Genomic DNA, 14,484 nt, shown 5'->3' on the forward strand with positions numbered 1-14,484 from the left:
GTGTGTGTGTATGTGTGTGTATGTGTGTGTGTATGTGTGTGTATGTGTGTGTGTATGTGTGTGTGTATGTGTGTGTATGTGTGTGTGTGTGTATGTGTGTGTGTGTATGTGTGTGTGTGTATGTGTGTGTGTGTGTGTATGTGTGTGTGTGTATGTGTGTGTATGTGTGTGTGTATGTGTGTGTATGTGTGTGTATGTGTGTGTATGTGTGTGTGTGTGTGATGTTGGTGTGTGTGTGTGTGTATGTGTGTGTGTGTATGTGTGTGTGTGTATGTGTGTGTGTGTGTGTGTGTGTGTGTGATGTTGGTGTGTATGCATGCATGTTTTCCATAAACAACGGCACATTTGTGTAAGTGCATGTGCACCGCATGTGTGCTCATACATGTGGAGGCCCAAAGAGTGATATCAGGAATTATTCTCTTTCACGTTTTCATCTTATTCACTGAGGCAGGATCTCTCAATCAAACTCAGAGCACATCAATACGGTTACTCCTGCTAGGTAGGCTGCCCTGAAGATCTCCGGTATCCACCTTTCAAAGCTAAAACTGTAGGCATATCACCAACCATCCCTGGCATTTATATGGGTTCTGGAGATCTAAACCCAGTCCTCCTGTCACAGAACAACACAACAGGTTCCATAACCATTGAGAAATCAACCCCCCCCACACACACACACACCATTCTCATTTTTAAAAGCCATCTTAGCCAGTTGTTTATCCTCCAACTTCTCCCTCAACCAAGAATAAGAACCTCCACGAAGCCATTTAAAAGTATAAAACACCATCTGTGCCCGTAAGGTGCTTGTTTTTGTTTGGTTTTTTCTGCTTAGGGCTTTAATAGGATTAGCACTGCTTTCCAGACTTCTTCTGGCTGGGGTCTGGTTCCCATATGGATGTCAAGGCAGAAGCAGTCTGGGGTCAAGGGGGACAAGTCTGGAAAGTTCCACAGTGGGGCCTCAGAGGCGTGCTTCAGGAAAGTGAGCCACCTGGAGCCCGGGAACAGAGTGCCAGCTTCTCCACTCAGAAGTGTCTCTTCAGCTGCACAGCTTAGCAAAGGCAGTAGATACAGTCACCGGTGGAGGAACCACACCGGCTGTTACAAAACAACAACAACAAACAAACAAACAACAAAACAAAACCAACAACCTGGCAGTGGTGGCACACATCTTTAATACCAGCACTTGGGAGGCAGAGGCAAGTGAATTTCTGTGAGTTTGAGGCCAGCATGGTCTACGAAGAGAGTTCCAGGACAGCCAGGACTACACAGAGAAACCCTGTCTCGAAAAAAAAAAAAAAAAACTAGAAATGTTTGGAAATATGGTAACCTATTTGAATTTGAAATCGTACTGTTCTGGAACATTTCTTCAAACTACTGGCAAAACGCTAACCCATACTCTATGTATAACAATATCCCAAAGCCAGGTAGCATTTTTTATGTCCGTGTGCTGTCTGCCTTTAGCTTGGGATGATTATAATACTCTGTGTACTGTAATAAGAATTAGCCTTTAACAGTGTCTGGCACACAGTAAAAGGCCAGCAAGTTCTTTACATTATAGTTGACTTCATGACTCATATCTCACTAAGTATTGTTATATGTGTAAGGGGCCTCGGAGTCAACGCAGAACACACCCAGACACCAAATTCTTGTCACAAAGAAGATTTATACACTTCAGAGGCAAGTTGGAGGGGGGCACCTCTGGATCTGCAGAGCCAGAAAGTGGTTTTAAGGAAAAAGGGGGAAGTCTGTTAGGGTAAATTAATAAGTCCTGGTTGGACAGGTTAGCCAGTGTAGTCCAACAATGAATTTTAATTGCTGGACCACGGTGTTTTAATAGTTGGACCTTGGAGTTCAGTCTCAGGCAAAAATCAGGAGCCAAATAAGGGAATGGACTGTGGGGGCTAGCTTTAGGAATGTAATCTAATGGTTGAGCAAGTAAGGGGAAAGGGGAAAGGGGCAAACCTGTTGGCACCATGAATGCCATGTTTGGGCCTGTTAGAGAGCCCTTCGATATTTGTTTTGTTTTGTTGCTGAGATAAAACACCATGATCAAAGGAGAGTTTATTTGGGCTCACGGTTCCAGAGGGAGAGTCCACAATGGTGAAAGAACACAGTAAGCTAAGAGATCGCATCTTCACCCACAAACGCAGAGAACTGGAAGTGGGGTGAGGCTATAAGCACTGAAAGGTCACCTCTAGTGATGTACTTCCTCCAGCCTCCACCTCCCAAAGATTCTACAACCTCCCCCCCAAAAACATCACCAGCCAGATACCAGAAAATGTTCAAATCTGTGAACCTAGGAGGGGCATTTCTCATTAAAGCCATTACAGTTTGCAACAGTTCCCCTAATCTTGGTCTGGAATTGGCATTGCTATTTCCTCCACAGTGCGGTATAATACAACAGCACAAACACGGGGAGAAGAACAGAGCACTTGGAACTTCACTGGAGGTGGAGGTGCTAGGACGCTTTATGAATAAAATTCAGAAACCTATTTTCTTATTCAATCCTCTTCCCAGGGATATTGCTGCTAGAAACTGTCTTCTGACCTGTCCAGGAGCTGGAAGAATAGCAAAGATCGGAGACTTTGGGATGGCCCGAGACATCTACAGGTGAGACAATTCCCTTGCTCCACCAAGGCCTTCCCCCGCCATCCAGTCTCCTCAAACAGATGCCTATGCTGGCTTGCACCTTACATCATCTGGTACCTTGTCAACCTCCCACATGGACGTCCAATGAGTGTCTTCCAAGATATAAGAACCTCTGATTAGTGCCCAGTCTAATCTCGGCAGCTCTTGATAACATGTTTCATTTGGCTTATCTCTCTGGCTCCAACTCTCTCATCCTGCCGAGTTCTAACAGAATAACATGGACACTCGATGTGTGACAAGCTATGAAGTGGCCTTTACCTCTTACTCAACCCCTGCCCTCAACACTCAAAAATTCTAAATAATTGCAGTGGCGTTCATCATCGCAGACACAAGCTCCCCGGATGAACAGGGTCCTGGGCCTTGCCAAAACTCAGAGACATAGAAATATAGTTCAAACCGCAAAAGTCCCTCATTCAGCTTCATTGGTTTTTATTTTCTCTATTACATTCTCAAGACTATGTAAAAATTACCAACGAAGGAACGATGATGTAGCATAGTGGTAGAGTACTTGTCATGCACATATGAGGGCCAATCTTGGTCCTCAACACTATAAATAATGATAACGATAGTATTAGATAAAGGGTTTTTGTTATAAAATGTAGTGGTTTTGTTGCACTTTATTTCCCAACATGTAGTTTCTTGTTTTTCTAATTATTGACAACTCTGCCTTGCTAGACAAGATGAGCAAACTGTTGCTTTACATGGTCACTCATTGGTCCCTTCCCTAATGCTCAGAACCTAGGAACATGGTTACATAGCACTTTCATTATCTGAGGAATGAGGACAAACATCTGGAAACTCCAGAGGACTTGGGTGAGAATCAATAGGCATCTCCAGGGGCCAGGAACATCAGTTCTGTGCTGAGACCTTAAGGCCACAGAGTATGGAGGGCAGAATCAGTGACAGATTCTTTGGAGTCATCCACTGCTGCCGTCTTCACATGGCTTTCCCATCTTAGCTATTTTCTCATCTCTGTGATCAAATACCCTGACAGAAGCAACTCAGGGATGAAAGGGTTTATTCAGTTCTCAGCTCAAGGGTGCAGTCCATCATGGTAGGGAAACCAAGGCAGAAGGGGCTTGGAGCAGCTGGCCACACCACGCCCACAATCAGGAAGCAGAGAGAGATGAATGCATGCTCAACTTGCTTTCTTCTTTTTGTTTTCAGTGCAGAACCCAAGTTCAGATATGATGCCATCCTCCTCTAGGGTTGGTCTTCCCACCTCACTTAACCTACTCAAGATAATCCCCCACAGGCTTACTCATCATCCGGGTGACCCTGGAGTCTAGGAAGCTGAGAATCAGCATTAATGATCACAGCCTCTGAGTCTCTGCACACCTCCCTGTACTTTCTCAGAACACTGGGACTGCTTCGAGTTTCAAATAGAGCAGTATAGCGTGTTGTCCAGCTGGTCATCCTTTATTGGGGCTTCCTCTCTGATAGCTTCCTGTTACAAATGTGTGAGCTAAATGAATTTATAGGGATGAAAATACTGACTTTGGACCACAGTTACAGTGCCCTCAGTCCGTGGCCATATGTTTGACTCCATGGCTTCTGGATTATGGTATTACAGTGCATGGGGACAGGAGTACATGACATCATGTCACCTCATGGGAGACAGAAAACAAAGATAGAAAAGGGGGTGAGTGGACTGTGGTCCACACATCTTCAAGAGCCTGCTCCCAATGACCTAACTGTCTTCTAGTAAGCCCCACTTTTTAAAGGTTCCACTGCATCCCAGAAGTGCACCAGGCTGGTGACCAAGGCTCGAGCATGTGACTTCTATGGACCCTTAAGATCCAAACCAAAGTAATTCCTATCTCCAGACTTCAGTCATCCTTGCGGACCATGAAGTTCTGAACCAGGAACGGTCTTTGGAGAGAACTCTTTGGTCAGCTCTCTGTAATGCCACCCCTGTATGTGCCCGTATTTTATATACAGAAAATCATTCTTTCATCCGTACCACTGAACTCCATACCCACACCATTATCAGACGTGGTGTCAGTACCGCGATTTCAGGGGTGTGTGTGTGTATCTTCCACTGAACTGTATCCTTGGGAGGAAGAGAAATTATGATTTATTTATGTCCTCAGTACAAGGCAGAGCACTTGATACATCCTGATACTCAGAACATGTTTATTGAAGTCATTAATTAGTGTAGACAGCTGGTGGGAAGCCGCCTCCCATAACACACACAGGCACAGAACATCAGGCTAGGTGTGGAATTGGCTTAACGGGTAAATGAGTTAATTTATTAGTTCTTATTAGCTAGTTGCATCAATGGCATTACTGATGAAACTAATAAATTAATTCATCTATGTGTTAATCCAGCTCCATGCCCAGACAGCCCTGTGCCCTGTCTGGATGTGTTGCGGGAAGCAGCCTCTGGCCAGCTGTCTGGATTATTTGTGGAGTGCCCACAGTGAATGAAATGCCCCTGTCTCAATGTCACGGAGGATCAGAAATGAATAGGGCGCAAGCCCTGTTCTCAGCCCTCCCATTCTGGAAGTCAAATTACTGTAGGTCATCACAAACATGCTGTACTTATAAGGCTGGAGTAATGTTATTCATTGTGAGTTATAATAAAACCCAACAGGGAAATCTAAACAGCCACTAGCAGGGATCTTAGTCACTGCATAGATCTTTTCCTCTGCGCCTCCAGGGGGCCATTAAGTGACACCAAGATTCTTAACTAAATGATCTGTGCTCCCCTACTCTCCTCCCCCAGACACCCAGGACCAGTCTTTAATTTCCATGTTGTTTTTCCCCCCAAAGACAGGCAGTGTTGCAGTGTTTTTCTCAAGCTTCCAGGCCGAGCTTCTGTTCATTGACCCCTTCGAATCCAAGCTTGGTCTCCTCTTCTTCCCCCACAGGGCCAGCTACTATAGAAAGGGTGGGTGCGCCATGCTGCCAGTGAAGTGGATGCCCCCAGAGGCCTTCATGGAAGGAATATTTACTTCTAAAACAGATACGTGGTGAGTCTTCCCTCTGCCCTCCTCCAAGTGTCACTGTGACTTAGTGAGGATCTTGGACCAACTGGACCACGTTCCTCTGAGAGCTCTTGTTGCCAGGGAGAGGGTGAAAGATACAGAACAGGAGAGACCTTGGTGGGTCCCCTGGCAGGTGAGGAATGTGGGCAGGAAGCAGAATATACCATGCAAAGAGAGCTTGGGTATAGAGTTTATTTAGAGGGTATTGGGAGTTGGGGGGAGGGAAGAGAAAGACAGACAGACAGACAGACAGACAGACAGACAGAGAAAAAGAGGGAGGAGGAGAGGAGAGAAGAGAAGACTGAGATGAGCTTGCCTTGGTAGGAAGAGAGAGATTAGGAATGGGCAGAACTTGTCTCTTAAAGGGACACGATACTGCCTGGGTTCATCCTGCCAGGCCAGCAGAATCCTAACATTCCCATGTATCTTTCATCATAAAAATGTGGGGAAAATTAAAGAAGAGAGCAAGTGGGTCAGGGATGGGGCACCGGCTTCTCAAGACTGCTTCCTGCTGATTTGTGGCCGTTGAATTCTTGGGGGATCTGAGAAAGCTGGGATGCTGGCCATGTCCTGGGGCATCTGGTTGTTTCAGGGCTGTCCAGGCTCTGTGGAACTATCCGGTGTCTCTTGGGCCTGGCAAGGTGCTGGCAGAACAGAGGTTAAGTTTAGAAAAAAAAATATATTTCTTTCAGTCCTGGTGATTGAGGGAGAGGGTGTCAGGACCAGGGAAAGGTGGGAAGATTTGGGCTCTCAGGGCCTGTTAATTGTGGGAGGGGTACACATGACCTGTTTAAGGTGAATCCTCCAAGTGGGCTAGCTCCCTGGAATTTACAAGAGTTCTTTGAGTTTGTGAAAATGTAAGTTTTAGACACGTAGATTATATAAACGGCAGTATAGTTATGCCAGAAATAACTGTGACAGATGTTTTTGCACAATGAAAAGTATCTTTGAGGTTTAAAGTTAGAAAATGACCAAAGAGAATTTAAAATCTTGATCTTGCAGAATCGTAGTAACAGTACTCTGCCAGAGCGAGATTAATAATTTATCAGAATTTTGATTAATGTTAAGACTATGAAGGGCAGCGTAATGAGAGAGAAATCTGAGTACTTGCATTTGTACACCTTACAAGACTTTTTAGAGCCTAAAACTTTCTTTGACCCTCACATCTTAAGCTTCGCATCATAAAACACCTTTTATTGAAACATGGTAAGACGTTATGCTGAAATCTGTTTTGTGAGGTTGTCCCTTTTAAACTGGTAAATCTTCCAGCTATCAAACAGCATCAGAGTTCTTGAGAAGGATAAAATTCTACCTGAGTTATTGATTAAAAAATGACAGAAAACTTACTTGATTGGCTACCTGGACAGCCACTCCCCAGGGTCTTCCATGGTCATTGAGGGCAGGGGCATTGGGGCAGTATTTGCCTTCTGCTGTTAGCACAGGGCCTGCCAGGCTTCAGAAGATCCTGTGGTTTAGGAGTCTGTAGGAAGACCAGCCTACCTTGCCCTGGGAAACAAGGCAGTTGATTCCAGTCTTGTCCACTGTCTGGAGATCTTCAGCAATTTAGATGAAAGACAGTTTTGCCCAGTGGCTAGCGCTTTCACTTAATGAAGTGGGTTGCGGATAGACGTTCTTCTGTGCCCATGTATCTTCTTTGGAGGAAATGGGGTGGCTACCAGGAGTCAACCTGGCTCTCTGTTACAAAAAGCTTTTTAATAATTAAACATTTAAATGCCATGTTCTCCAGCTCTCTGGGCATTTGAGGGCTGTCTATCCGAGTATATATGACTAGGCAAACTTTGTCTTTAGTTACTTGTCTTAAGCACACAGGTGGCTAGTTAAGGCTTTACCCCTCTAATTAATTGCATCAGTACCCAGCATGGCGACAATTAAAAAGCTTAGTCATTTATAAGATGACTCTTAACTTGTATTCTTCAATAGTCTACAACAGGTTGGCATAGTCCATAAGATTAGAACTTTACATTCCTGTCAGGTTTAGCCTTAAAAGCAATGATTTTGAATTGAAGCTCCTTTATTGTCAAAATAAAACCTTTTAATGAGCTCAGAAAAGAAGTCAAGATAGCCATTTTGTGGGTATCAAACACATGCTGTTACTTATTTAAATTCTCCTGAAGCTTGGTGTTGAACCCTTGGCAGAGACATAAGTACTTAGCTTTTGTTAATCTGAAATATATCTTTATAACCTTAAATTTTTATCACCATGTAGAATACATTTTAAAACAGAGTTGAATCATATATACTGTATGTTGTAATAGATCTAGCCATATTTTTATCATCATTTAAGAAGTACATAACAATTTAAAATACTTGAGACTTATTGCTTTCTTAGTCAAGAAGGAGATGCAATGAACAGAGTTCATTAGGACTGCTTAAAACATTTTTTAACAGTAAGTACATGTACAAATGTTGAATTCAAATTGCATATACATATACACATACAGAGTTAAACCTAGCTTATATTTGCACATAAAGTTAAGAAAGGGAAAGAGAAAGGAAGTGGAGAATCAAAGTCGAAGATTCCTAGCTAACAGATCTGCCTCAGGTGGGTGGGGTCCCTGCAATCTAGAAGAGCTAACAGGCATTAGGCAGTGGTCACATGGTCGCCCATAGCAAAGATGGTGGTGAGGTGCCTCCTTGCCCCTAGACTAGATGGCAGTAGTCACATGGTCACCCATAGCAAAGATGGCGATGAGGTCCTCTGACCTGTCCTCCTTGCCCTTAGTCAAGATGGTGGCAGTCACAAGGCACAAGGCATGGAGAAACCACACATTTTTTAGAGCAACCGCAGGAATTCCCTGCGAATTTTAAATGGACTCAAATAACAAGAGAGACATATGGGATGCATAAAGCATATATTTAAAACAGAATCATATCCATGTGGTCACACGCCATTCACACATTATTTCATACATGAAGTAGATAGAAAACTTCCCCAGCATAAGTTGCCAGTCCATAAGCGGGCAAGAAAGAGGAACCCGCAGCGGCAGTGGTGGCAGAGCCAGGGCTCCATGAAGAGTGGGCATAGGACAGATAGAAGAGAGACATTTTTAACAAGAGAACAAAATAGAACGTTTCCAGGTGGAGAGAGGATCACACTAAGAGAGGCTTAGCCGCAGTGGGAGGCGGCAGGAATCTGTCTGGGGGACAGAGTTTAGCATGGCTGGGTCACACGCTGGGAAGGAAAGGCAGACAGACAAGCAGAGAGAAGGGACAAAGAGCAGAGATCGCATTTCCAGCTACTGATCGCTGCAGAGTGTTATAAGGGTGGGAGTGGTACCATTTCCATGAGTAAGATGGAAAGAGAAAGCCCAAGAGACTGAACTCCAGCATCCCATAAATTCAGCATGAACCATGGCTCAAGCTGGCTTTGGGTCATCACCTACAGGGTTCAGGGGTCATGAGACTGGGTGGGCACAAGCCATCCCCATACATCAACATTGAGGCGTGGAGGGGGGCGAAGGGTGTGTGATTGCCCAGTACTGGGGCTTTTCACCCTGGGAACCGCAGCTGGGACAAATCCACACTCCTGGAAGCATAGCCAGAGGTGGGGGAGGGACCTACTGTTAGTGCCGATGGTGTGTGAAATTCCAGCAGATAGACAGGGAGTTGGAAAGTGGGCAAAGCTTGCTTTTTAAAGCGAGAGGGTACTGCCTGGGTTTATCCTGCCAGGTGACAGGGCAGGCCAGCAGAATCCTAACAGACCAGGAGGAGAAAGTCGCTGTGGAGGGGCTTAAGCGTGGGCATTTATTGAAATGATCAGAACAGTTCCCTAAAATGCACATCGCAAGACCCCACTCTGAGAACTGATCTTTCAGGAGGGGACACAGGTGAACTTGAATTTCTATCAAGCTCCCAAGTAGTCCTGACTTCTCCAGTTGGGAGGCCACATGTCAAGACTTCCTTGTCATTTTAAGTGGCAAATTAAACTCCAGCCCCTTGGCAAAGCTTGAGCACACACACACACACACACACACAGAGAGAGAGAGAGAGAGAGAGAGAGAGAGAGAGAGAGAGAGACATGCACACACACATATACACGCATGCACACACACGCGCATGCACACACATACATGTATACACGTAAAGAAAGTCTGTCGAATTACATTAAACCCCACAATAAGAAGAAAAACAGAAAGGAAGGGAAAAACCACTTAAAACAAGTTAGACCTGGGCAAGTTCATGGACAAGTTGTTCCTCACTTCAAAGAAGAGAAAAGTGTTGACATCCAAATCCACAGTTCGGATCCAGAACCAGGTTGCTCAGTCTTCTGAGGTTCCCAAAAGGCCCAGGAATTGAAAGTAGGGGTACAGCAAATAGGAAAATTGGTTAAAGGTCTAGTCAAGTAAGAACTAACAGAATTGTCTGGCTGAGCCCTCCACCCCTTGAATCTTGGGGACTGTCCTTCCTCCGCCATCACGCTTAGTGAATCCCACCAAAGAAAGTCAACCAAAATCCCTCTGGTCTTGGTAGCAGCAGTGACATCAGCAAGACTGAGCCTCTCAGTCCTACCAAAAACAGCTTTCAAAGGCTACCTAGTCTAGGTGTGTCCTCCCTGCACCAACAACACTGGCAGTCAGGCCAACAATGAGAGAACTCCTGGGCAAAGTGAGCACCGAGGCATAGCTCCCAAGTGAGGTTGCCCATGAAGAGTTAGACTAAAATATGGTCTCCGGATCCTGAGGTTCTAATCCCAGAAGTCCACAATTGGTAGCTGATTCAATGACAATGTCTTAAGATGACTGTCTTAGGGTTCTGTTGCTGTGAAGAGACACCGTGACCATGGCAACTCTTGTAAAGGAAAACATTTAACTGGGGCTGCCTTATAGCTCAGCGGGATAGTTCGTTATCATCATGGCGGGAAGTGCAGCAGAGGGCAGGCAGATATGGCGCTGCAGAGGTAGCTGCGCGTCCTACATTTGGATCCACAGGCAGCAGGGAGTGAGCCACTAGTCCTGGCTTGAGCTTCTGAGACCTCAAAGCCCACCCCATAGTGATACAATTCCTCCCAACAAAGCAATCCTTACTCTAACAAGGCCATACCTCCTAATAGCGCCACACCCTATGAGCCTATGGGAGATCCATTTTCATTCAAACGGCCACAGTGGCAGAACCCCCCTCTAACCTAGGTTAGATATTGTACTACGAGCAAGAGAGCCTTGACTATTTCTAGGCCGGTGAGATTTGCCTGGACCTAATTCAGTGGTCAGTAAGAACAGATTCCCAGGCACTCATTAGCAATTCAAATATGCACATCTTCAGGCCCCACCTCAAATTTCCTGAAGAGGTATTCTTAAACTGAAGGATCTTGAGGCAGAGTAGTTTTTTTGGTTTGTTGTTTGTTTGTTTTTGTTTTTGTTTTGTTTTGTTTTCTGGATAATTTCCTGGGAGGAAGCAAATGACATGACCAGTGTTCCTATTAGAGTTGGGGAGTGGGGAAATTCTTTATATACAGAGGAGTGAACCGTGTGACCCAGAGTGGAAAGACTCCAGCTGCCATCAGGAGCTGAAAGAAGCAAGCAGAGAAACAGGCTTTGCCCTAGGGCAGTGGCTCTCAAGTTTCCTAAGGCTGTGACCCTTTAATACAGTTCCTCGCGCTGTGCTGACCCCACAACTTAAAAATTACTTCATAGCTGTAATTTTACTACTGTTATGAATTGTAATGTAAATAACTGATATGCAACCCCCAAAGAGGTCACAAGTAGAGAGAGAACCACTGCCCGAGAGCCTCAGAGGGAGCCACACCACACTCACAGTGTGACAAAACCCAGTTGCAGGAGCCACACCACACCACACTCACAGTGTGACAAAACCCAGCTGCAGCCAGTCTTTCTCTGTCCCGCCAGCCAGCTCCCAAATAACCACAGGAAGATTTCGTATGTATTATTATGAAAGCTTGGCCAATAGCTTAGACTTATTTTTAGCTAGCTCTTATTTTAACCCATTGCTATGAATCTACGTGCTACCCCGAGGCTCATTTACCTCATCTATGGACTGTCCATCCTTCTTTCCTGCTTCCTCTCTTTCTGGCTTGTGACTCCACCCTTCTTCTTCCCAGCATCCTCTGTGCCTGGAAACCCTGCCTAGCTATTGGCCCTTCAGCTTTATTAAAAGCTTTCAGATTATTTCAGAATATTTCAGATTATTAAAGCAATCAGAGTGACACATATTCACAGCGTACAAAAAGCTTATTCCACAGCAACCAGTCATATTGGAGAGCGCTGAGTCTTACTGACTACCGTAGTAGATGAGGGATGGAGGATGAGTTCCAACATCAACCTCAGGCCTCCACACGGACCTGCACCCCCTGTATGCACACCATATGCGTGTCAACACGTGCACACCATTCAGACACATGAAAATGGAAAATAAAACGGTCCTTTGGAGGGAAACATTCTCAGGAATAAAAACGTGATCCACACACCCTCAAGACACCCTCAAGGAAGCCTCTGAAGACCACACAGCTGTACATAACAGCTTCCTTCGAGGGACATGGGAGTGGTCAGAGAGAGCCGCACAGTTGAGAAAGTGTAACAAACACAGCTTCAGTCAGATGCTCAAGGCCAACATCAGCACCATGTCACCGTGGTAACACATATTCCTAAGACGAAGGGGTGCAAATGTAGTCCTCCCCACACTCCTTACCCCAGCTGAGAGGTATCCCACTGAACCCCTGTCCAGGACTGCTCAAACCAGCCCCGTGAGAAAGAATAAGGAATCCAAAGAAGCCTAAGGGAACATGACAGCTCAATGCAATATGATGTCCTAATGGGATCTAGGAAGAGAATAGGGAAATTCAATGATAACTGAGAAAATCTGAATAAGCTATGGGTTTTAGTTAATAATGCCTTAATGCTAATCCATTAATTGTAATTAATGTACCATGTTAATGTGTTGTTAAAAATAGTGAAAATTGGGTACAGAGTGCATAAAAACACAATATTGATAATACAATCCTTTCACAATGTGAAACATTCTATTTAAAAAAATGTTTATTTTTTTCATCTGATAACTGAGATGTAAAAGTCGTGGCTGGATTGGAATACAGAATTAAGTTAAACTTCAGGGAAGTGAAGCAATTCTAAAGAGATGGGAGGTGTTGGAGAGAAAGGGAAGAACAATGAGAGGATTAAGTCGATTGATCTGATAAACTAGCAAAATAAGAGTTTCTGGAAGAAGGACACAGAAAATACAAAAGATAAAAATGCCAGAGCAATAAAGGAGCATTGTCCAGAATAGGACCTACACCCGTGTAAAGGTATCCACTAAGTGTCAAGCCACACAGCTCGGGAACCACACAAGCGTGTCACCATGAAGTTCCAGGCCAGAGCTGATAATGACTCTGCATTATTCAAGCAGAAAAATAAATAGAGAAACTAGCCAGAGGTTAAAAAGTCAGGGAATCTGTGGCGAAGAAATGGTTTCTAGCACGGAAAATAAAAGACAATGGAAACGTCCTCGAGTTCTGAAAGCCCCATATTGAGATAATGTCCCAAGATGGAAGACTCCCTTCCTGACCCATGTTGGCTATTTTGAGCAAGTGGCTTGTGTTAAGAAAAAAATCTTAAGAAGGGCAGCTCCACCGGTGCAAAGAAATCCAATTAGGTCAGATCAAACCAAATCAAAATTCCCATCGTTTTATTGCATATGGCACTGGGCGGGCATGGCAGGGAGACAGAACAGCGGGGAGCCCCTGCAAACCTGGAACCAGTGTTTGTCCTCTGGGAGCCCACTTAAATACCCTGTGGGAGTGATCCTGACCCTGGGTCAGGACCTGGCAAGCTGGGATTTGGAGTCCAGACCAATACAACTCCCAGGCGTGACTGGGATGGATGTCAGGGGTTGGGCTACAGTTTGGTTATTTCTCTGCCCATGAGATTTGCCTTGTCCTAACTAAACCACTGAGTCTCAAAGTGGGTCCACAGGCCAGAGACAGTGGGTAACCTGGAACCCATCCTTAGCAGCTCTGAAATCAGCTCCACTCCTACCCACCTCAAGCCTCATGCAGCAGGAACTGCAGGGGTGGAGCCTACCCATCTGGGCACCAAAGAGAGTGACAGCCACCTAACCTACCCAGAGGCAGAATAGCGTCAGCAAGGTAGTAATTGTTCCGAAGACGTGAGTGCCCTCCGCCCCAGTCAGTTCTGCCCTTGAGTGTGTCACGTCAGAGAAGCCTCAGAGAAGCGCTGACACAGGCACGCTCGGGCAAAGATCCCCACCGGCTTACAAAACAGAAAAGGCAACCACAGCCTAACTTCCCCCTCAATCGGGGCATGGAAAGCTAAGGGGACAGAAATTGCTGAGCAATATAAAAAAGAACATACTAAGCCTACAGCATCAACACAGGAAAATGTTCAGCCATACTACAAGATCCAGTGAGGGGGAAGAAAATCAAGCCACAAAAAGGAACGTGGGAATATTTAAAAATAATTTTACAATGGAAAAACAAACAAACAAACGAAAGTTGACTTTGTAATACGGAGTCTTAGTTGCAGATGTCTTCCCGTGTTAACGAATATGAAAAATAACGAGGGAAATGCACCCTGAACTTCAGTGGAGGGGGTGGAGGAAGAACGGACAGAAGGCATATGTGTTTATCTGTTTACTCAAGAAGGAAAGGAAGCACTGACATCAGGAAGGCAAAATAACACCTGGGTTCTCTCAAACGATGTGGTGGCCCACACCTGTAACCCCGGCACTCAGGAGCCGTAGGTAGGAAGATTGGGAGTTTGAAGCCAACCTGGGTTAAACAGTTTCAGGTCAGCCTGAGCTACATCCAGCCTTTGTCTTTAAAATAACAAAAAGATGACTGCAATGACCAGCTAGTACC

At 45.0% G+C, this 14,484-nt stretch overlaps 1 protein-coding gene across 1 annotated transcript in view; it reads left to right on the forward strand.

Moving 5' to 3' along the window:
• Positions 1-14,484, forward strand: part of Alk (ALK receptor tyrosine kinase) — a 721,983-nt gene that overhangs the window by 695,767 nt on the left and 11,732 nt on the right. Inside the window, exons 25-26 of the mRNA XM_048431162.3 lie at positions 2,515-2,607; positions 5,520-5,621. Of these exons, the coding sequence (XP_048287119.3) occupies positions 2,515-2,607; positions 5,520-5,621 (195 nt within the window). The remainder of the gene's footprint in view (positions 1-2,514; positions 2,608-5,519; positions 5,622-14,484) is intronic.

This window comes from Myodes glareolus, chromosome 6 (assembly GCF_982192425.1).
Source record: "Myodes glareolus chromosome 6, mMyoGla1.1, whole genome shotgun sequence".
Taxonomy (NCBI): domain Eukaryota; kingdom Metazoa; phylum Chordata; class Mammalia; order Rodentia; family Cricetidae; genus Myodes; species Myodes glareolus.